Raw genomic sequence first — 24,045 nt, 5'->3', positions numbered from 1 at the left:
CAGCAATACTGGTAGGAGCCTCGATAGCAAGGGGAACAGACAGGCGTTTCTGTGGCTGTAGACGTGATTCCAGGATGGTATGTTGCCTCCCTGGTGCCAGGGTCAAGGATGTCACTGAACGGCTACAGGACATTATGAAGGGGGAGGGCAAATAGATAGAGACTGTGGTACATATTGGTACCAATGACATAGGTAGAAAGGGGAATGAGGTCCTGCAGGCAGAATTTAGGGAGCTAGGAAACAGATTTAAAAACAGGACCTCAAAGTTTGTAATCTCTGGATTACTTCCGGTGCCACGTGCTAGTGAGTATAGGAATAGGAGGTTAGTCCAGATGAATGCGTGACTGGACAGATGGTGCAGGAAGGGGGGCTTTAGATTTCTGAGTCAGTGGGACTGTTTCTGGGGGTGGTGGGACCTGCACAAGGCGGACGGGTTGCACCTGAACCGGAATGGGACCAACATCCTTGCGGGGAGATAAAAGCAAAAAACTGCGAATGCTGGAAATCCAAAACAAAAACAAAAATACCTGGAAAAACTCAGCAGGTCTGGCAGAATCTGCAGAGAGGAGCACAGTTAACATTTCGAGTCCGAATGACCCTTCAACAGAACTAAGTACAAATAGAAGAGAGGTTAAATATAAGCTGGTTTAAGGGGGGGGGGGTGGGACAAGTAGAGCTGGATAGAGGGCCAGTGATAGGTGGAGATAACCAAAAGATGTCATAGACAAAAGGACAAAGAGGTGTTGAAGGTGATTATATTTTCTAAGGAATGTGCTAATTAAGGGTAGAAAGCAGGACAAGCAAGGTACAGATAGCCTTAGTGGGGGTGGGGTAGGGGTGAAGGAATCGAAAAAGGCTAAAAGTTAGAGATAAAACAATGGATGGAAATACATTTAAAAATAATGGAAATAGGTGGGAAAAGAAAAATATATATAAATTATTGGGGAAAAAAAGGGGGGGGATCGGAAAGGGGGTGGGGATGGAGGAGAGAGTTCATTATCTAAAATTGTTGAACTCAATATTCAGTCCAGAAGGCTGTAAAGTGCCTAGTTGGAAGATGAGGTGCTGTTCCTCCAGTTTGCATTGAGCTTCACTGGAACAATGCAGTAGGCCAAGGACAGACATGTGGGCATGAGAGCAGGGTAGAGTGTTGAAATGGCAAGCGACAGGGAGGTCTGGGTAATATTTGCGTACAGAACGAAGGTTTTCGGCAAAGCGGTCACCCAGTCTGCATTTGGTCTCTCCAATGTAGAGCAAACCGCATTGGGAGCAATGAATGCAGTAGACTAAATTGAGGGAAGTGCAAGTGAAATGCTGCTTCACTTGGACAGTGAGGAGAGAGGAAGTGAAGGGCCAGGTGTTGCCCCTTCTGCGGTTGCATGGGAAGGTGCCGTGGGAGGGGGTTGAGATGTAGGGGGTGATGGAGGACTGGACCAGGGCCTCCCGGAGGGAAAGATCCCTGCGGAATGCCGCCGGGGGGTGGGGTGAAGGGAAGATGTGTTTGGTGGTGGCATCATGCTGGAGTTGGCGGAAATGGCAGAGGATGATCCTTTGAATGCGGAGGCTGATGGGGTGATAAGTGAGAACAAGGGGGAACCTATCACGTTTCTGGGAGGGAAAAGATGGTGCGAGGGCGGATGCGCAGGAGATGGGCCGGACACAGTTGAGGGCCCTGTCAACCACCCTGGGTGGAAAACTCGGTTAATGAAGAAGGAAGACATGTCAGAGGAACCGTTTTTGAAAGTGGCATCATCAGAACAGATGCGACGGAGGTGAAGGAACTGAGAGAAAGGGAAGGAGTCCTTACAGGAAGTGGGGTGTGAGGAGCTGTAGTCAAGGTAGCTGTGGGAGTCGGTAGGCTTGTAATGGATATTGGTGGACAGTCTATCACCAGAAATTGAGACAGAGAGGTCAAGGAAGGGAAGGGAAGTGTCAGTAATAATGGGGGATTTCAACTTCCCCAACATTAACTGGGTTAGTCATAGTGTAATAGGTTTAGAGGGAGCAGAATTCTTAAAATGCATCCAAGGGAGCTTTTTAAGCCAGTACGTAGAAGGTCCTACAAGAGAGGGGACGGTCCTGAACTTAATTGTAAGGAGTGAAGCTGGGTAAGTGGTAGAGGTATCAGTGAAGGAACATTTTGCAGAAAGTGATCATAACTCTGTTAGATTCAAGGGTGTTATGGAAAAGGACAAGAATGGACCAGAACTCAGAGTTCTAAATTGGTGGTAGGCCGAATTTAATAAGATATATACCACGGCCAGAATGGACTGGGAGCAGCTACTTTTAGATAAATCTGTGTCAGAGCAGTGGGACTCATTCAAAAAGGAAATAGAGACAGTACAGGGCCAACATATTCCAGTAAAGGCAAAGGGTGGGACCAACAAATCCAGGGAACCCTGGATGTTGAGGGACATACAGGATTGGATAAAGCGAAAAAGGGAGGCTTATGGCAGATAACCGAGGGCTCAAAACAATGGAAGCCCTAGGAGGACTATAGAATATGTATGGGGTAACTTAAAAAGGAAATTAGGAGAGCAAAAAGGGGGCATGGAAAATATTGGCAGGTAAAATAAAGGAAAATCCAAAGTTATTTTACAAGTACTTTAAGAGTAAGAGGATAATTAGGGAAAGAGTAGGGCCCATTAAGGGCCATAGTGGTAATTTGTGTGTGGAGCCGGAAGACATAGATAGGGTTCTAAATGAATACTTTTGTCGGTGTTCACAAGTGAGAGGGACGACGTGGGTATGGAAATCAGGCAGAAGGACTGTGATATAATTAAAGAAATTAGCATAGAAAGGGAGGAGGTTCTAACTGGTAGGCTTAAAAGTGGATAAAGCTCCAGGCCCGGATGAAATTTATCCCAGGCTGTTGAGTGAGGCAAGGGAGGAGATAGCAGGGGTGCTAGCAATAATTTTCAATACCTTTCTGGCCACAGGAGAGGTGCCAGAGGACTGGAGGACAGCCAATGTGGTACCATTATTCAAGAAGGGAGGAAGGGATAAACCAGAGAACTACAGGCCAGTCAGTCTAACCTCTGTGGTGAGGAAACTATTGGAAGCAATTCTGAGGGATAGAATTAATCTACACTTGGAGAGGCAGGATTAATCAAGGACAGTCAGCATGGTTTTGTTAAGGGGAGGTTATGTATGACCAATTCATTCGAATTTTTCGAAGAGGTGACCAGGTGTGTAGATGAGGGCAATGCATTTGACGTAGTCTACTTGGACTTCAGCAAGTCTTTTGATAAGGTCCCGCATTGGAACCTGATAATGAAGGTAAGAGCCCATGGGATCCAAGGCAGTTTGGCAAACTGGATCCAGAATTGGCTGAGTGGCAGAAAGCAGAGGGTGATGGTCGAGGGGTGTTTTTGTGACTGGATGCCTGTGTCCAGTGGGGTTCCACAGGGATCGGTGTTGGGTCCCTTGTTGTTTGTGGTATATATAAACGATTTAGACTTAATTGTAGGAGGGATGATCAGTAAATTCGCGGATTACATGAAAATTGGCGGGGTGGTAAATAGTGAGGAGGATTGCCTTACATTACAGGAGGATATAGACGGGTTGGTCAGATGGACTGATCAGTGGCAAATGGAATTTAATTCAAATAAGTGTGAGGTGATGCACGGGCAGGACAAACAAGGCATGGGAATACATGATGAATGTTGGGACCCTGAGAAGTACCGAGGATCAGAGAGACCATCGGTCCCTTAAGGAGGCAGGATAGGTAGATTAGGAGGTTAAGAAGGCATATGGGATACTTGCCTTTATTAGCTGATGCATAGAATATAAGAGCAGGGAGGTTATGCTGGAGCTGTATAAAATGCTGGTTAGGCCACAGCTAGAGTATTGCGTGCAGTTCTGGAATCCGCATAATAGGAAGGATGTGATTGCACTAGAGAGAGTGCAGAGGAGATTTACCAGGATGTTGCCTGGTCTGGAGAGTTTTAGTTATGAGGAGATACAGGATAGACTGGGGTTATTTTCCCTGGAGCAGAGGAAATTGAGGGGGGACATGATTGAGGTGTATAAAATTACGAGGGGCAGAGATAGGGTGGACAGGAAGGAACTTTTCCCCTTGGTGAAGGGATCAGTAACCAGGGAGCATAGATTTAAGGTAAGGGGCAGGAGGTTTAGAGGGGATGTGAGGAAGAATTTTTTCACCCAAAGGGTGGTGGGAATCTGGAACTCTCTGCCTGAAAGGGTGTTAGGGCAGAAACTTTCACAACATTTAAGAAGTATTTGGATGTGAACTTGCAATGCCATGGCATACAAGGCTATGGGCCTAGCGCTGGAAAATGCAAATAGAATAGTTAGGTTTGACCAGTGCAGACTTGATGGGCCGAAGGGCCTTTTTTTGTGCTGTCGTCCTCTATGACTCTACATCCCCTATCCCATCTCTAATCGTCTCCAGCCTGACAACCCTCTTAGATATCTGCACTCCTCCAATTCTACCCTTGAGTATCCTTGATTTTAATTGCTCCACCATTCACTCCTTTAGCTCTCAAAGGCCTAAGTTCTGGAATTCACTCCCTAAACCTCTCCACCTCTCTTCCCTCTAAGATTCTCCTTAAAAAGACCTCTTATCAAGCCTTTGACTATCTGCCCTAACATCTCCTAACATTAAATTTTGTATCCACCAAGCACAATTCTATGGCCTTACTACCTTCACTGCTTCTTCAAAGTGGTATTCGGGAGTACTGGTTTTTTAGCTGAGGACAGGTGGGTCATAATTAGCAAGTTCCCTTGTCATGTCTGACCTCCTGCCATGGGACTTTATAGGGCCTGGAGTCAATGTTGAGGACTCCCAGGCCTACTCCATCAAGGCTGGACATAACCAGGGATTATAATGGAGGAGCCGGGGATGTTGGCTAAAATGTATGCTTCTATGATTATGCCTGTATCAGGCTGTTGCTTGACTCATCTGGCATACTCACCTCCCCAATTCTAACGTATGTCCCCAGATGTTATTGAGGGGGACTTTGCAGGTTGACTGGGCTGGGTGTGCCTTTGTTGTGTCCGGTGCCAATAGGTCAATGCTGGTGGTCTATCCTTTTTTGTAAGAGTTTGATATAAGTAAGTGGTTTGTTAGGCCATTTCAGTAGGTAGATAAGCATCAACCACATTGGCCTGTTTATGACTCCAGACACAGAGCAAACAGGGCAAGGCCGGTAGATTTAAAGGACATAAGTTAACTAGATGAGTTTTTATAACAATTCAGTAGTTACGCAATCTCCATTACAGATCGAGATTTATTTATTTAACTGAACTGAACTTTAACAGCTGCCTCAGTGGGATTTAAACTCCTGTTTCCGAGATCATTAGGCCAGGCCTTTGGATTACCAATCGAGTAACATAACCACTATGCAACCATACCCATTAGTGTATTAAAGCTTATCAGTGTCCTGTAGATTCTGAGGGCTGTTGCTCCTTGAGATGTTCACATAGCTTCTAACCTCATCCAAACCGTGCCTTGCGGCCTTATGCCACAATTCATCAGTTATTCTCTACATAAATCACAGATTTATCTGTCCAATATGATTAGAGGTTGAATAGTGAAAACAGAATTAAATACAAATTATTCTATTGCATCGCTACAGGCACCATCGTAACCTATTAATGATACACAATCTATCTGGAGACTGTTCTATTGAATATGCAGATTATCTGCTATTAAAAAGGGACTAATTATTTTATGAAAATGAAATTTGATTGATATTCAGTCATTAGCCAACATTAAACCTCCTGTTATAGCAGCTTGTAAATAAAACAAACATTATAGGGAGGACCTAAAAGAAAAGGGTTCTCCAGCATTCATGGTCTTTCCTACTTTCTACGTGCATAGGGAGGGCAGGAGGTTAGAAAGGCTCTTGTTTGACCTAATTCAATACCAGTAGAATCACAGACTAATTACTCAAGATGATTGTTAGAATTCCTGCTCCAAGCTGCAGCTATCTATTTAAAAGGAGAGAGGACTGTCACATAAATGCCACCTGTTTTCCTAGAGTTCTTCTTTAAGGGAGAATTTCCAGATGATGTACTGATTTTCATTACAATCAATTATTTTTTGTTAACGTCACACTTCATTTTATTACAACAGCCTAAGCATATTGTGTTTCCCATTTTTAGACAACATCTTAAAAGTATTCTAAGTCAATAAATGTTTCTTCATGTTGTATATGCAGTTGACATGGGTAATATAGGTGCTTCCTAATGGTTTAGTGGGTAAATGTATGGATAATAACCCAGAAAGACTAGTATAGTCTCTGGTCTGTCAGAGTTAACTGATCTCACCAAACAATTTGGGGTAGGAGCTACAATTAGCAGTATTTACCCTTTGCCTGTGTGATGGGGTGAAAAGCCACAGTTCCTATTCCTGGTCACATCCCAGTAACTCAGGTTAAAAGGTGGTTTCTTGGTTTAACCAGGTGCAGGTAACAACTATGATGCCCCTATTCCTCATTGCTAATTGACATTCCCCGTCTCAACTCAACTGTACCTATTGAGGTTTTTTTTGCTATCTTGAACATCACTGAGTAAACTGCATTGGAAATAACAATTGTTCCACTCAGAAAAGTATCACAAAGCAACTCCAAAGTGACATTTTTCAGGCTGCATGCTAACCAGCTTTTGTAAATCTGCCAAAAGATTGGAAACCATTACTGAAAAACATACTTGTCTGTGGCAGGCTTTCTAAAAGATTTAATTACTTTTATCAGAGACAGTAAAGATTCCATTATGCTGTAAGTCTTTAAAGATTTGATAAAGATAATTTAGAATGGAACAAAGTTATTTATCTTTGACAATTCCAGCAAAAAGACGAAGAAAATGTAATTTATTAAAAGGACTTTTAAACAAGTTTTATTTATTCAGTCACAGAAACTGGGCATCACTATAGGGTCTTGTAAATCAGGCAACAGCACCCCTGCTTCCAAGCCAAATGCTCCAGGTTCAAGTCCCGCTCCAGGACTTGTTGGCCACGATGAAACAAACTGTCTGCACTGGCAGCTATCGGTGCTGTCCCCAGTCCAGATATATGAGAAAGGTTAGTGATGGATGACACAAAGATTGGCCGGGTTGTTAACAGTGAGGTGAGTGTCTTGGGCTACAGGAAGATATAGACGGGATGGTCAAATAAGCAGATAAGTGGCAGATGGAATTTAACCCTGAAAAGTGTGAGGTGATACACTTTGTTCCTCAGAACTTCCTAGTGCCATGCCATTCATTGAATACTTCCTTGTCAAATTAGTCCTTCCAAAGGGACCTTGGTGCGTTTGTCCATAGATCTCTGAAGGCAGAGGGGCATGTTAGTAGGGTGGTGAAAAAGGCATATGGGACATTTGCCTTTATCAATCGAAGGATAGGTTACAAAAGTAGGGAGGTCATGTTAGAGTTGTATAGAACCTTGGTGAGGCCACAGCTGGAGTACTGCATGCAGTTCTGGTTGCCTCATTATAGGAAGGATGTGATTACACTGGAGGGGGGTGCAGAGGAGATTCACCAGGATGTTGCTTGGGATGAAACATTTAAGTTATGAAGACAGTTGGATAGACTTGGGTTGTTTTTGTTGGAGCAGAGAAGACTGAGGGGCAACCTGATCGAGGTGTACAAGATTATGAGGGGCATGGACAGGGTGGATAGGGAGCAGCTGTTCCCTTTAATTGAAGGGCCAGTCACAAGGGGACGTATGTTCAAGGTGAGGGGCAGGAGGTTTAGGGGGATGTAAGGAAAAACTTTTTTACCCAGAGGGTGGTGACAGTCTGGAATGTGCTGCCTGGGAGGGTGGTGGAGGCAGGTTGCCTCACATCCTTTAAAAAGTACCTAGATGAGCACTTGGCACTTCATAACATTCAAGGCTATGGGCCAAGTACTGGTAAATGGGATTAGGTAGGTAGGTCAGGTGTTTCTCATGTGTCGGTGCAGACTCGGTGGGCCGAAGGGCCTCTTCTGCACTGTGATTCTGTGATTGTGACGGGGAGGGGATTCCGTTGCAAAACCACCCGCCAAATCCAAAAATGAAGCTTGCTATGAATGGAGATGGAGGAGGATACTCAACTAGCAATACAGTGACCCCATGTAACATGGGAAAAAGCCAAGAGAGAGAAAATGTGGGCATTGCTGGTGGTGCTAAATTGCTCATCCCTAGTTTCCCAGAAAAGGTGGTAATGGTTTGATGCAACAGAGTGGCTTGCCAGGCCATGCGGAGGGCAGTTAGCAGTCAACCACATTGATGTAGGACTGGAATTACAAATATGCCAGAGAGTGAGGATGCAGGTTTCATTCCCTAAAAAGGGCATTCATAAACCAATTCAATTCTCACCATAATCTCACAGCTTCATGGTCACTTTTACTACCAGTTGTTGATACAACTCCAAACTCTATACATAATGCAGGTAGTGAATAAACTGGAGGTGTAGGAGCTGTAGTGAGAGAACTAGAACACATAGTAAATATTCATTTTATAATGTCACCAGAATGCTCAAATCGCTTGAGTGAAGGGCTGTAATATACACAAATACCCAGTTTACCAGCTGCACAAAAAATGCGCCAAGCACTTTGTTAAGTTAAAGGTTCATAAATGATGCTGCAAAAGCTTGCAGCTCAGAAAATCTGCAACAAGTCTCAGTCTGAAGCTGCCCCTCATGATATCAACACAGATGGAGATTCAGGGTGGCTCCTCTAACAATTACATCATCCCTCTCACTAAGGGAGAGGACAATGCGCGCTAGCTTTCGCCGCCATGCACTCTGGGAGTTGTAGTCCGCTCCTCTGTCAAACCTACCCAAAGCGGACTTCTAAAGACTACGATTCCCAGGAAGCACTGCGCACCAGCGCATGCTCACTGTGCACCTGCGGCTTCCTTTGAAATTGCAGGTTACCTCATCTTGAGCTTTACACACGGGATAATTGAATTAATCACAGACAAGGGGAGAGGTTTCTTGTTCTTTCCTCCCATTTTTTTCAAAATCGAAAGTAAATGTAACTGACTACTCTATCATAAATATGTCTTTCTGTAAAAATTAACCATTTAATATGATGCAGCCAGTCCCAGACAAGTCCCACAGTGAAGACAAGTAGTCAAACACCAGTATAAAGAGAACCATCTCTGCTGAATATACAACATCGACACATTGATTTTCAAGCCAAGAACAATCTGATTCATCTTCAAATTTAGTTTTAATTGAACACCATTTAAGTGTCCACTGCTAGATGGCCATGGATACTGACACAGCTTCCACACCCACATATTAATCATGTCGATGATAAAACCCAATGTGTATCTTAACAGCTCGCCGTCCGAATACGACCAAATAATAGAAGCAATTCTGCAACTTAACATTTCTGAATGTAATAAGATTCAAGGAAAATATAACTCCAGGATAACGTAGAAAGCAGTACTGAGGGTAACATGAAGGGTGGAGTGTAACTAGCAAAACGCCCAGTCATGAACAAATATCATCGATAAACTCCTAACAATCTTTTAGCTGATTATAACAGAACAACCAAAACCACCCTCTTAAATAGGGCTCTTAACAGGTCATCACTAAAAAGAATAGAGACACAGTTAGGAGTTTAAAAAAAAAGGTCATTTATAAAACGGATTTTGCAAGGTGATGCGGGCTCCACTCCCCGAGATCAACTCGAACAAGACCAACTTTGGAAAGTCAACAGCTTATTGTTTCCTGGAAGGATGAGGATCTGCTAGAATTCACCCCAGCAGAGAGTGCAGCTTTCAGTATCACACTGGAAACATCTGACTGATCTCAGTAAGCGACAGAAAGATAAAGAGCCTGGGAGGAGATCGCTCGAACCCAGGGCAAGTCTGTCAGTCATCGGGAGGCGAGAGAACAGGTCGCTTTACACTTACCCAGCCCACTCATCTCCTGCTTGAGGCTTGCTCTGATCCTCTCCTCCTCTATCGCCGTCAGCATTTTGTGCAGAGACCCGTCCTCGCCGTCCTCTCCTTCGTCTCCAGTTCGGCTCTGCTGAATGGATGCCATCCCTGACCCTCTAACACTCTTCTCATTGCAGGTATCTCTTCCTCCTGCCCGCTTCAATTCCCTGACACCCAAGATCCCCCTGACCGCGGCTCCCCCCGCCCCCCCCCCCCCCTTACTCACAACTGAAGTGATGAGGAAACCCCCGCTTCCCTCACCCCCACATGCCGGTTTCTTGGGGGGAAGGAAAATATTCAAAGTAAAAAACTGACAGACTGGGTGCCTGAGGTGTCTGCACTCACTTCCGTCTCTGAGAGATCAGCTGAGACATGGAAGGAGGTAACAACATCTCCACTTCCTGCACTCGGCAGCCAATTGAAATAAACAGATATCCAGACGACACCAGACAGGAATCTTAATCCGTGGCCTCAAGTGTATGGCATTTAAAAAAATACAATTTGTAAGGAAACCCAGTATCATCAATCCAAAAAAATCCGAGAAGTGACTCCCTTTTAGAGGAGCCCAAACCCCAAATCACAAACACCAAAGCAAACTAAATTGAGTAGTAGTACTCCTGTCCCTGCACCGATACCGAGCTCTGTGATGTATTGATGTTCCTCACAGATTTCTGATATACAAATCTCGCAATAACCTGTGTCCCACCTGATCATATTTCTAACGGAAGGTTGGGAACCCGGAACGTTAACTCTCGTTTCTCTCTCCACAGCCAAACACAGACCGGCTGAATCTTTCTAGCGTTTTCTGTTATCATTTCATCATTTTTTTGCGGTGACTTAACTCCACAATTTCCGATCTGATGACTATTTTGTCTTGACCAATAAATAATGAGTCGAGAACCATTAATACACAATAAAACTGCTCCAGTTCAGCGTTGTTAACCAACAATGTCACTGAAGCAGGAAATCCTCGGCAATACCCAAGGGCCAGCGAAGGCTTCAAGCGAACTGGCGGATAAGCTCACGTTCCATGGAGTAAGGGCCTCAACAGTGAACATGTAAGTAAAAGAGAAAGATAACAAATCATGTATGATTTCTGGAGTTACATGCATGCACAGATGATCTCTTTCGCATCCAGGTCCACAATGACTTCACAGACCGTCTTTGTACTTACTGGACATTATCATCCTAACCCAATCATATTTTTGAAAGTGAATAGAAATAGTCTGCTTTTGTTTGCATGTCTATGCAGGTCAGTTATATTGAGATGCATACTCGCTCTTGTGTGATTTCTTATTTTTCATCTTTACCTGGTTGTTGAGCCCTTTATTATTTATACATATTGAACAAGGCCCCTCTAATGATCTGCAATAAAACAAACAGCATCAATTATTCAACGTTCAAACTAATTTTTCAATTTTGAACCATCAATGTCCTGCACCTTTTCCTCTGGTGGCCTCCAAGGGTCTATCCTCCTCCTATTTCTCATCTACACATTGTCCCTCAGTGACATCACCCATAACCCTAAGGTTCCAGGTATACATTGAGGACAGCCAGCTCCAGCTCACCACTACCTCTCTCAACCCCATCCATTGGCTCTAAATTACCAGACTGCTTGCCCGGTAATGGATGAGCTGAAATGTCCTCCAACTGACTATCGGGAAGACAAAAGCTATTGTCTTAGATCCACATCACAAAATCTGTTCTCCAGCCACTCACCTATCCCTGTCCCTAGCAGCTGTCTGAGGACGAACCAAACTGTTTGCAACCTCGAGATGAACTTCTGATCACATATCAACTGACTATTCCCATCTCTGTAAGATCAGCCGACTCCATTCCTGCCTCAGCTCATTTGCTGCACAAATTTTCATCTGTGCTTTTATCACTTCCAGACTTGGCTATTCCATGCACACTCCGAGCCAGCCTCTCACATTCCTATTCTTTATAAATTTGAGCTCATACAAAATTCTGCTCCCCGTGTTCGAACTTGGACCAAGTCCATTCATCTATCACCCCTGTGCTCACTGACTTACACTGGGCCCTGGTTAAACAGCATCTCGATCTTAAAATTCTCATGCATTTTTCAAATTGCTCTATGACCTTGGCCCTCCCTATCTCTGTCATTTCCTCTAACCCCACAACCTTCTGAGATACCTTTTTTAATTCATTTTTTACAAGATGTGGGTGTCGCTGGCTAGGCCAGCATTTATTGCCTAACCCCAATTGTCCTTAAGAAGGTGGTGGTGAGCTGCCTTCTTGAAGCGATGCAGCCCATGTGGTGTAGGTACATCCAGAGTGCTGTCAGGGAGTTCCACGATTTTGACCCAGTGACAGTGAAGGAACAGCGATATATTTCCAAGTCAAAATGGTGAGTGGCTTGGTGGGAACTTCCAGGTGTTGGTGTTCCCATCTATCTGCTGCCCTTGTCCTTCTAGATGGTAGTGATCATGGGTTTGGAAAGTGCTTCCTAAGGAGCCCTGGTGAGTTTGTGCAGTGCATTTTGTAGGATGGTACACACTGCAGCTACTGTGCGTAGGTGGTGGAGGGAGTGCATGTTTGTAGATGGGGTGCCAACCAAGCGGGCTGCTTTGTCCTGAATGATGTCAAGCTTCTTGAGTGTTGTTGGAGCTCATCCAGGCAAGTGGAGAGTATTCCATCACACTCCTGACTTGTGCCTTTTAGACGGTGGACAGGCTTTGGGGAGTCAGGAGGTGATTTACTCGTCACAGGATTCCTAGCCTCTGACCTCCTCTTGTAGTCACAGTATTTATTTGGCTAGTCCAGTTTAGTTTCTAGTCAATGGTAACTCCCAGGATGTTGGTGGGGGATTCACTGATGGTAATGCCATTGTATGTCAAGGGGCAATGGTTAGATCCTCTCTTGTTGTAGATGGTCATTGCCTGACACTTTTGTGGCGTGAATATTACTCGCCACTTGTCATCCCAATTTTGAATATTTTCCAGGTCTTTCTGCATTTGGACATGGACTGCTTCAGTATCTGAGGAGTCGCAAATGGTGCTGAACATTGTGCAATCATCAGCAAACATCCCACTTTTGACCATATGATGGAAGGAAGTCATTGATGAAGCAGCTGAAGATGGTTGGGTCGAGGACACTACCCTGTGAAACTCCTGCAGTGATGTCCTGGGGCTGCAATGATTGACTTTTAACAACCACAACCATCTTCCTTTGTGCTAGGTACGACTCCAACCAGTGGAGAGTTTTCTCCCTGATTCCCATTGACTCCAGTTTTGCTAGGGCTCCTTGTAGCCACACTTGGTCAAATATGGCCTTGATATCAAGGGCAGTCACTCTCACCTCAACTCTGGAGTTCAGCTCTTTTGTCCATGTTTAAACCAAGGCTGTAATGAGGTCAGGAGCTGAGTGGCTCTGGAGGAACCCAAACTGAGCATCAGTGAGCAGGTTATTGCTAAGCCATATCCTATTCTTGATAGCCAAGCACAGAAATAGTTAATTTTTATTCTGCGGAGTCAGGACCATGCATCCTGTGAAATATTCAGAAGTCTTCATGTAAAATTGGGCCATCTGTCCACTCTATTTCCTTACTTTGGTTTATGTCCATCAGCAAAATATAATTCGTAAGGCAAAAGTTCCCAATTTTATCAGACCAAGGTCAATTTACCTCACTGACCTTACTAAGGGCTGAATGAATCATTTTTATAAGGTAATAAATTTCTCTTTTATCTCTGCATAAATTTTAGCAAAACAATACACATGAACTTAAACAGTATTTCCTCCAAAAATTACAGCCCTCCTCATTCTTTCTATTTCTTTGCTTCTTTGTTTCACTCTCACTCACTCAGTCATTTAGATGATATCAAAGTCTCAATGAAAGACATTTTATAAATGAAGTTTGTATTTTTGGTTCCTGGGGCATAAGCAACACTGTACTTATAGCCATAGTCCCAATAGTAGAACTATTCAGGAAGACATAGACTGATAAAATGGGAAAGCAGATGGCAGATTAAATTTAATGTGGAGAACTGTGAAGTAATGCATCTTGGAAAGAAAAATTAGGAGAGGCAATACGAATCAAATGGTACAATCTTCTAGGAAACCTGGGGGTTCACAGATACAAATCTTTGAAAGCAACATGACAAGGTGATAAGGCCATTAAGAAGTGTATGTCATCCTAGGATTTATAAATAGAGATTTACAAAAGCAACAAAGTTATGATAAACCTTTATAAATTAACTAGGCCTCAGTTAGTGTGTTGTGCTCAATTTTGAGCACCTCTCTTTAGGAAGTATGTTAAGGCTTTGGAGAGCATATAGAAGAGATTTACTAGAATGACAGCAGGAGTGAGGAACATCAGCTGTATGGAGAGATTCGGGAAGCTGGGATTGTTCAACTTAGAGAAGAGAATGTTAAGGGGAGATTCAGTAGAGGTTGTTGCAGATTTCATCTTGTGTAGGTTGCAGCTCATTTAGAGTTGGTGAGGGGAAAAGAAGCTGGAAGATTTTCTTTGCTTGAAGATGGAGGGAAAAAGCTAAGGCACATGGCAGATGGGAAGTAGTCAGCTTGAACTGTTAGCTTGGAAAGAGCTGTAATGAAGCTGTGGTTGCAGATTGGGAAAAGCAGTCTACCTCTGTCCAAAGGCAGGACAAGGAGCTGAGGAGCCCACAGTCATGAGGTCTTAAAAGAAAATTCAATGGTCACTTAGTCAAAAGCTAATGGAAAAATCCACATGAAATCTTGTACCTTGGAGAATTGCTGGAACGTGGAGGATAAATCAACATGAATTCTGAAGTGCTGTGGCATACATTTGGGTTGGTCCCTGAAGAAGTGAATGAATCTTTAAGATTTCATAAGATGAGGGAACTCTTGGGGCGCAGTACACATAAAACTGGATTCATAGTATACATAGTTATAAACTATAGTGTTACATTAGTAGTGGTTGCTTTCTTTAAGCTTTTAAAATATATACAGTTTGTTTTTGTTTAAAAATGTGTAATCTTGTGGTGTAGTTCTTTCAGTTAATCACTGGGTGTTTGGATTTCTCTTTAAACATCAACAGTATCTATGGAGATCGTAACAAGGTGGTCAGATTTATTAAGGGATTTGATAGAGTAGATAGGGAGAAACCGTTTCCGCTGGCACGAAGGTCAGTAACCAGAGAGCATGGATTTATGATAATTGGCAAAAGAAACATTTTTATGCAGCAAATTGTTGTTTTCTGAAATGCACAGCCTGAAAGGGTGGTAGAAGCAGAGTCAATAGTAACTTTCAGAAGGGAATTGGATATATATTTGTAAAGGAGAGATTTGCAGGACTATGCAGAAAGACCAGAGGAGTTTGACTAATTGGGTAGCACTTTCAAAGAGCTGGTACAGACACAGTGAACTAAATGGCCTCCATGTGTGCTGTGTAATTCTACGATTCTTAGGTTCATTGATTGCTGTAAGTGTCAACCACATAATGTGGAGCTGGACTCGCATTTAGACCAGACCAGATAGAGACAGCAATTATTTTTCCCTGAAGGACATTCGTAAACCAGTTAAGTTTTTTACACTCATCCGTCATCTTTCATGACGAGAAAATAAATCACTAAGCTTGGAAGTATAGACCAGTAAGACTTACCCAGCCTGGTTTCAGGGCTGCCCCCCACCACCCTCCACCATCTCCTTCCCAACCTGCTTCCTTGAGTTGAGATTCCTTGTGGCTGTCAAATTTGCAGGTGCCATTAGCTGAATCTGTTTGCTGCCTTTAATTCTTGGGATCTGGTCGGATAATTCCTGGCTCTGAAGGTGAACGATCTTCCTCATTGATCCCTCATCCTATTGACCACACTGTTCACTGTTATCTGGTTATGTCACAGTCTTTTGGCAAGGATGTAAATGAGTCTGGGACCATCACATGCAGAGTGAATCAGTAAAGAGTGGCTCTGCCAGAACTTTTTCTGTCACAGAATTGTCAGTTTGAGATTAATTAGATTCTTAGTCATTTTTAGAGTTGGCACTCTAAAGGAGTAAAGGAGAATTATAAAATGGTGTAATTTAATTTTCACATGTTTTCACATGTACACTGATGACACACTGTTCTGCCTCACCATCACCTACATTTTTGCTAAATTTTCAGACTGATTATCTAACATCCAGTATCGCATGTGCAGGAATTTCCTCCAGTCAAAAATTGGGAAGACCGAAGCTATTGTTTTCAGTCCCCAATCCAAACTCTATTCCCTAGCTACCAACTCTATCCCTCACACTGGCAACTGCTGAGACTAAGCCAGTCTGTTTGCAGTCTTGGTGTCACATTTGACCCTGAGATGAGTTTCTGACCTCATATTCATGCCATCACTAAGACTGCCTATTTCTACCTCTGGAAAATTCCCAGACTTTGCTCCGGTCTCAGCTCATCTGTTGCTGAAACAATCATTCATGGCATCATTACCTTGAGACTCGACTATTCCAATGCACTTCTGGCTGGTCATCCACATTCTACGCTCTGTAAACTTGCGATCATCCAAAACTCCGCTGCCCACATCTGAACTGCAGCAAGTCCCATTCCCCTATCACCCTTGTGCTCACTGATCCATGTTGGCTCCTGCTCAAGCAATGCCTTTATTTTAAAATTCTCATCCTTCTTTTCAAATCCCTTCATGGGCTTGCCCCTTCCTCTCTTCAATCTCCCCCAGCCCAATACTCTACAACATATCTGTGCTCCTCTAATTCTGACCTCTGATGCACTCCCAACTATAATCACGCCGCCATTGGTGGCTATGCCTTCAGCTACTTAGGCTCCATCAAGCTCTGGAATTCCCTCCCACACCTCTCTGCCTCTCTACCCCCAAGACATTTCTTAAATCCTATCTCTTTGACCAAGCTTTTGGTCATCTGATCTAATATCTCCTTATGTGTCTTGGTGTCATACTTTGTTTTATAATGTTCCTATGAAGTACCTTGGGGCATTTTATTATGTTAAGGGTACGATATAAGTATAAGTTGTTGCCATTGTTAATCTTGCAAATGCCACTTTAAAATAGCAATGTGATTGGTAAACTTAGTAGGATAATCTTAATGGGATGGATTTTAATCTGCTGATTGGAGGAGTGTGGAGAGGGTGTCCAATAACACTTGGTAAACACGGAATTATGTTAAGTCGGTCTATCAGCAACTTTAATTCAGCCAGCTCATTATCATTTTTTGGGTTTCCCAACCAATCCATGGACTTGTATGCAATGATCTCGTCCAGTATTTAAAGAGCCAATTCCAATATTCAAATTGAAGGAGTTGAAGCTGTCAGATACCTTGAACCATTAGAAAGGAGTCCAGATTGGCAAAAGCTGCTCCCAGTTTCACTAACACTTCCCTGGCAGCTGCTGGGATCTGGGAGAAGTAGGAGAGAGAAAGAGGCTGGGTAACCAAATGACAGATGAAATTTAATGCAGAGAAATGTGAAGCAATTCATTTTGGTAGGAAGATTGCAGAGAGACAATATAAAATGCTACAATTCTAAAGAAGGGAGGTAGTGATAATGTTACTAATCCAGAGGCCCAGGCTAATGCTCTTGGGAAATGGGTTCAAATCCCACCATGGCAGCTGATGGAATTTAAGTTCAATCAATAAAAGATTTTGCCAAAGTAAAAGCTAGTTTCAGTAATGGTGACCATGAAACCATTGTCGATTGTCGTAAAACCCATCTGGTTCACTAACGTCCTTTAGGGAAGGGAATCTGGTCAGGCCAACATGTAAATCTAGACTCTTAGTAATGTGGTTAACTCTTAAGTGCCCTCTGAAATGGCCTAGCAAGCCATTCCGTTGTAGCAAACCACTACAAAACAGAACGGTTAACAAGGATTGAAACTGGACATACCATCCAGCATCAAACTAGACACTGGAAACAACAATGACAACAGCACACCCAGCCCTGCCGACCATTCCCAGTCATCCTTATTAACATCTGGGGACGTGCCAAAAGTGGGAGAGCTGTTCCGCAGAGCCTAACATAGCCATACTCATGGAATCATACCTTACAAACGATGTCCCAGACACCACCATCACCATCACCAAAGATGGTGACACAGTGGTATAATTTCGGGAGGGAGTTTCCCTGGGAGTTCTCAACATTGACTCTGGACCCCATGAAGTCTCATGGCATCAAGTCAAACATGGACAAGGAAACCTCCTGCTGATCACCATGTACCACTCTCCCTTAACTGATGAATCAGTGCTCCTCCATGTTGAACACCACTTGGAGGAAACACTGAGGGTGGTAAGGGCACAGAATGTACTTTGGATGGGGGACTTCAATGATCATCTCCAAGAGCGTCTCAGTAACACCTTACGGACCAAGCTGGTCACATCCTTAAGGACATAGCTGCTAGACTGAGTCTGCAGCAGATAGTGAGGGAAAAACCTACTTGACTTCATCTTCACCAATCTACCTGTGCCGATGCATCTGTCCACGACATAATTAGTAGGAGTGACCACCGCACAGTCCTTGTGGAGTCAAAGTCCCATCTTCACATTGAGGATACCCTCCATCATGTTGCGTAGCACTGCCAGAATGCTAAATGGGATAGATTTCAAACAGATCTAGCAACTCAGAACTGGATGTCCATGATGCTCTTTGGGTCATAAGCAGCAGCGGAATCATATTCAACCACAATCTGTAATCTCATGGCTCAGCATATCCTCCGCTCTACCATTACTCTTAACCCTGGTTCAATGAAGAGTGTGGAAGGCCATGCCAGGAGCAGCACCAGGCTAACCTAAAAATGAGGTGTCAACATGGTCAAGTTACAACACAGGACTACTTACATGCTAAACAGCGGAGGTAGTATACAATAGATAGAACTAAGCAATCCTACAACCAACAGAGAGTGCAGAAAATGTTCACGAGAATGATTCCAGGGATGAGTTACTTAGATTGGAGAAATTGGGACTGTTTTCCTTGGAGGAGAGAAGGTTGAGAGCATATTTGATTGAGGTATTCAAAATCATGAGGTTTTCTGGACAGAGAAGATAGGGAAAATCTGTTCCCATTAGTGGAAAGATCGAGAACAAGAGGGCACAGATTTAAGGTAATCGGCAAAAGAAGCAATGCCGACATGAGGAAAACCTTTTTCATGCAGTGAGTGGTTAAGACTTGGAATGCACTGCCTGAGAGTGTAGTGAGGCAGGCTCAATCGAGGCTTTCAAGAAGGAATTGGATTATTACCTGAAAAGGAAGAATGTGCAGGGCCCGGGGAGAAAGCGAGTGAGTGGCACTCGGTAAATTGCTCCTACGGAGAGCCGGTGCAGACATGGTGGATGGTATGGCCTCCCTCTGTGCTGTAACAACTTGCTGTGCAAAAGAACGTTGCCTCATATCGCCTCTGGATTTTTTACCAATCACCTTAAATCCATGTCCTTGGTTGCCAACCCTTTTGCCGCTGGAAACAGCCTTTCTTTAATTATTCTGTCAAAGCCATTCATGATTTTGAACACCTCAGTCAAATGTCCTCTTAACATTCTCTTCTTGAAGGAGATTAATCACAACTTCTCCAACCTTTCACATAACTTAAGTCCCTCAGCCCTGGTACTGTGCTAGTAAATCTCCTTAGTATCCACTCTAAAACCTTGAGATCCTTCCTGACGTGTGGTGGCCAGAATTGATCATAATACTCCAGCTGAGGCCGAAGTAGCATTTTATAAATGTTTAGCATAATCACCTTGCATTTGCACCCTGTGACTCCGTTTACAAAGTTCAGAATCACTTTTTTATTAATGGTCTTCTCAGCTTTGTCCTGGTATCTCAAAGGTTAGTGTATATACCACCCCAGGTCTTTCTGTTCTTGCACCCACTTTCATTTCATTTATATAGCCTCCTTTTTTTGATCCTACCAAAATGTATCACTTCACACTTCTCTGTGTTAAATGTCACCTGCCATGTCTACTAATTTCAACAATCTAAGTCCTTCTATTCTCCTCATTGTTTTTCACATTTCTTAGAGTTGTGTTATCTGCAAGCTTTGAAATTGTGCACAGTACACTTTGCAAAGAAACAGAAAATGCTGGAAATACACAGCAGGGCAGGCAATTTCTGAGAGAAGGGATGCCGAGAGAGAACAGAATTAATGTTTCAGCTCTATGACCTTTCACCAGAACTAGCAAAATTGTAACAGATTTTAAGCAGGTGAAGAAGCATGGGAAAGGGTAAGGGGGTAAAGAACAAAGAGGAAGGCCTGTGATGGGGGCAGGCAGGAGAGATTAAATGACAAAAGGGCTGAGGGTGCAGGGCAAAAGGGGATGGTAATGCGACATGAAAAGAAAGGAGGGAGGGCTGGATTTTGGTGGTGGTGGCCCTGACGACTGGCTGGAAAGCTGGGGACAACAGTGCCTCGGCCACTTGAGGGGGACCCAGCCGGACTTTATGCCCATCTTTTCGCTAATGAGCTGCCATTGGGGATGAAGTTCCACCTCCAAGAGCTGTCAGCCAATCAGAGGACTGGCAGCTCTTCAGTCCCATCTGTGTCACTGGGAGTGGTGGTGGCTGTTGGGACTGCAATCAGCTGAGAGGATGCAGCGATGGACACCACCCGCACAGCAGCATGGTAAGTGGGTTCACGTGTCACCGGGACCAGCCAGAAAGGCCCTGGCAGGGGGTTGGGGCATGATGAGGGTGGAGGGTGCTGCTGCAGGAGCAACCATTGCTACAGGTTGGGGAATTTGGGGGGGCGGGGACGGTCCTCTGTGCACCACAGAGTGCCCCATTCGGAAAGCCTGCCTTCCAGGGCTGCAGGGAGGCTGTCTGAGTTCACCAGGGGGTCTCCCCAGTCACAGAGGAACCCCTCCCTGCCATTGGTAAAATACCAGTGGCAGTGGGGAAAGATCATTAATTGGCCACTTAAGTAGCACAATTGGCCTCTAGGCAAGAATTCTTCACCTCTGGCAGAATGCCATAGATGTGGGACGGTGACGGACGTTTCTCCCCCCAGCCTTCCTTCTCTTTCCAACCCCTCCCTCCCACATCCCAGCCCATTCTTGCATACCTCAAAATCAGCCTGATGATTCTAGCAGAGTTGTAAACCAATAATGTTTGTCTGAAAAAGTAGGAGTATTGGTTATGACACAAAATTGATGAATTCAGTGTTGAGTTCAGAAGACTGCAAAGTGCCTAACTGAAAGACAAGGTGCTGTTCCTGGAATTTGTATTGATTCATTGGAACAGTATAGAAGGCCAAGAACAAGAGGGTGGTGTCAATGAACCCAACACCCCCTCCCCCTCCATTAATTTATTTCGTTGTGAGCAACCTGTTTCTTTCAGTGTGCTTTAAATTTGTTTGACTGTGCTTCTGTGATACCTTAACACTTGTGACAAGCCTGCCCAGTACCTTCTGAGTTGTTTCGCAGCTGTGCACATATGCAACTTGCAAGGGACATTGCTAGCATGGGAGTGGGGAAGGAAAGTTAAAATGACAAGAGAATACTCTCTGGAAAAACTAAAGTTCACCTCTATGCTCTGTTAATTGTATGCCATATGTACACTATTATTAAAGGTGGAGGGCATTGATTGATTAAGTACCTTGAGGACATATAAAGAGAGAATCAGACACTGGCTGTTGTTTAGGGAGGAGGCAGACATTTGTAATGTTGCATTATGTAAATAAATCTAGCATTACCTAAAAGATTAGCATCTGGTTTCCTGCTGTACCACCTGGCATCGGAATGAATTAACATGGTAGCACAGAATGGTTGCCTAAAGCTGAAAATTGGGAACTGTGGTCATTTTCTTTCAGGCAGAAAATAGTAATGTGAGTTACTTTTGCAAAGAATGGCTGAAAGCTAGGGTAAGTTATCAGAGTGTGATCACCCATCAATGTTCTCTGAATTTGAGACTTATGATCAATGGGAAAATGAAGTGTATATGGCCTTACTGAAAAGAAAACAAGGTATGGCTTTGGAATCACCACTTCCTAACAAAAGTAAAATCAGAGGCATAATATTTTGTGAATTGGATGCCCATCAGTCAGAGACTGATGAAGGTTTGAATCTTCTATTTAGCTTCATGGATGAAATTTATAAACAAATGACCTATTAGATGTCAATGAGACATGGTCAGACTTCGATAGATTCCAAAAGATGTATTGTTATTCTATAGAGGAATACATCATGGACTTTAACAGCTGTGTATAAAAGAGTTCAGAAATTTAATCTAAAGATTCCCTTTTTGGTGCTTGCATTTAAGTTGCTGGATTGTGCTAAGATGTCACATATGGATGGGCTCCTGGCTTTTAACTGGTGTTTGGTTCACAGAAAAAGACATCCTTTTGGCTCCAATGTCTACTGCTTTAAAAACAATCCTAGGGAAGCAATAATTTCCAGCAGCCTTTAAGGTGTAGGTGGAACATTCTGCAATGTCACAAAGAATGGAGGACTGAATGATTTGCGACCTTTTGAAATTGTTCAGAGGCTGGGCACAGGCGTCAGCACAATGGAAGAGTTCCATTCAGAAAGAATGAGGGAGAAGGTATTTTTAGCAGATCTGGCAGATGACAGGATTGGAGTAGCAATAATAGACAAATGAACCCCTTGAATGCCTGGGGATAACAGGTGTTTCAGATGTGACTCAAAATATCATTATGCGATAAACTGCCCAAAGGAGGGCTTTTGAAGCGATGCATGATACAGAGAATTCAGAAGTTGAAGATGATGATCATGATCAGTCTGATGTAATTGTACTTGTCACAAGAAACTTTAGTTCGGTAATATTAGTCACAGATACATTTAATTTTGCCTTGCTGGATTGTAGTTGCACCTCGACAGTGTGTGGAACAGATTGGTTAAAATGCTATTTAGATTCACTCAGTAGTAAAGATCAAAGTAAGATCAGGGAATATGAAAGTTCTACTTGTTTCAGGCTTGGGAATGACAATACATTGAGGTCACTGAAAAGAGTGGAGATTCCATGCAAATTAGTTGGAGTTAACCACTTTAAAAGTACTACTGTGGTCTCTAGTGAGACACCCTTGCTGCTGCTGAGCAAACCTTTCATGCAAAAAGCACAAATGATTCTAGACATAAAATATGATGAAGCAGTTGCTTTGGGAAGTCAGTGGATCTGCAGTTTACCCAATCAGGGAATTATTGTATCTCCTTAACAAAACTTGATATTTCTAAACAGTATGATAAAGAAATGTTAGTGGCATTGGGTGTTAAGAATCTAACAGAAAGAAAGCAAGTAGTCTTATAGTTACACGGACAATTTGCTCACCCGTCTTGTCACAGATTAAAAATCCTACTAAAGGATGCAGGTATAGTTGATGATGATGATTATACAAGGTGCATCAAAGGTCAGTGTAAAATGTGACATATGTAAAAAAATTATCGGAGAATGTCACCATATACCATTGTAAGTCATCCATTGGTACAGGACTTTAATGAAGTAATAGCCATGGATTTAAAAGTGTGGGTCCAAAGATAGGCAGCCAAATTCAGTCTTTCTACAGTAATGCATCGCAAGTACAAAAGGGTAATTGAAGATAAAATAATGGAAAAATGGATAGGGACCAGACCTGGAGCACCAGCTAAATTTCTGACTACTAACAGACAGGTGGGCGGGGGGATGGAGTTTGCTAATGACAAATTTAGAAACAAGTGCAAAAATATAACATGAAGACCACAGCTGAAAGTCCTTTCAGCAGTAGACTCTGTGAAAGAAATCATGCAGTGATTGATGAGACACTCCATAAGGTCTTAGCAATCAAGCAAAGTGCAAGTTAACAACTGTCCTGGCGCGGTTAGCCCAAAGAATTTGCTTCGGATGGTTAGGGGCTAAAGTCCTTATCAATTGGTCTATGGGAGGTATCCAAAAATATCTTCTGTGCTGTGTGATAGACCACTGCCCTAGAAGGGACTACAATTAGTTCCATCTTTTTTTCTGCACACTCAAATGCTTTACATGCAGGGAGAAGGCCATTCTTCAAAGCCAAAGTCTCTGAGGAAATTTGGAGAGCTCTAAGACATCGTATAAGACTGCAGGGAATAAACTTTAATCCTGGAAATTTAGTATACTATAAAATAGAGGGTGATAAAGATTGGAAAGGTCTGGTTAAGCCAATATAGTGTGACAGTAGTGGAAAGGTCTGGTTAAGCTGATATGGTGTGACAGTAGTTCTCCAACACGGAAGATCTGGTTAAGCTGAT

The 24,045-nt window shown here is 43.3% G+C and overlaps 1 protein-coding gene across 2 annotated transcripts in view; it reads right to left on the bottom strand.

Annotated features, from left to right (window-relative positions):
• Positions 1-10,074, bottom strand: part of kiaa0930 (KIAA0930 ortholog) — a 97,646-nt gene extending 87,572 nt beyond the window's left edge. For both annotated transcript variants that reach the window (XR_005946448.1, XM_041215933.1), the window contains exon 1: positions 9,869-10,074. Coding sequence is in view for 1 of the 2 variants with exons in the window: in XM_041215933.1 (XP_041071867.1) it covers positions 9,869-10,001 (133 nt within the window). In the remaining variant the exon portion in view is untranslated. The remainder of the gene's footprint in view (positions 1-9,868) is intronic.
• Between the last annotated feature and the right edge of the window lie 13,971 nt (positions 10,075-24,045).

This window comes from Carcharodon carcharias, chromosome 21 (assembly GCF_017639515.1).
Source record: "Carcharodon carcharias isolate sCarCar2 chromosome 21, sCarCar2.pri, whole genome shotgun sequence".
NCBI classification, from domain to species: Eukaryota; Metazoa; Chordata; class Chondrichthyes; order Lamniformes; family Lamnidae; genus Carcharodon; species Carcharodon carcharias.
The sequence above is the reverse complement of the archived record's forward strand: the minus strand, read 5'-3'. Positions and strand labels throughout refer to the sequence as shown.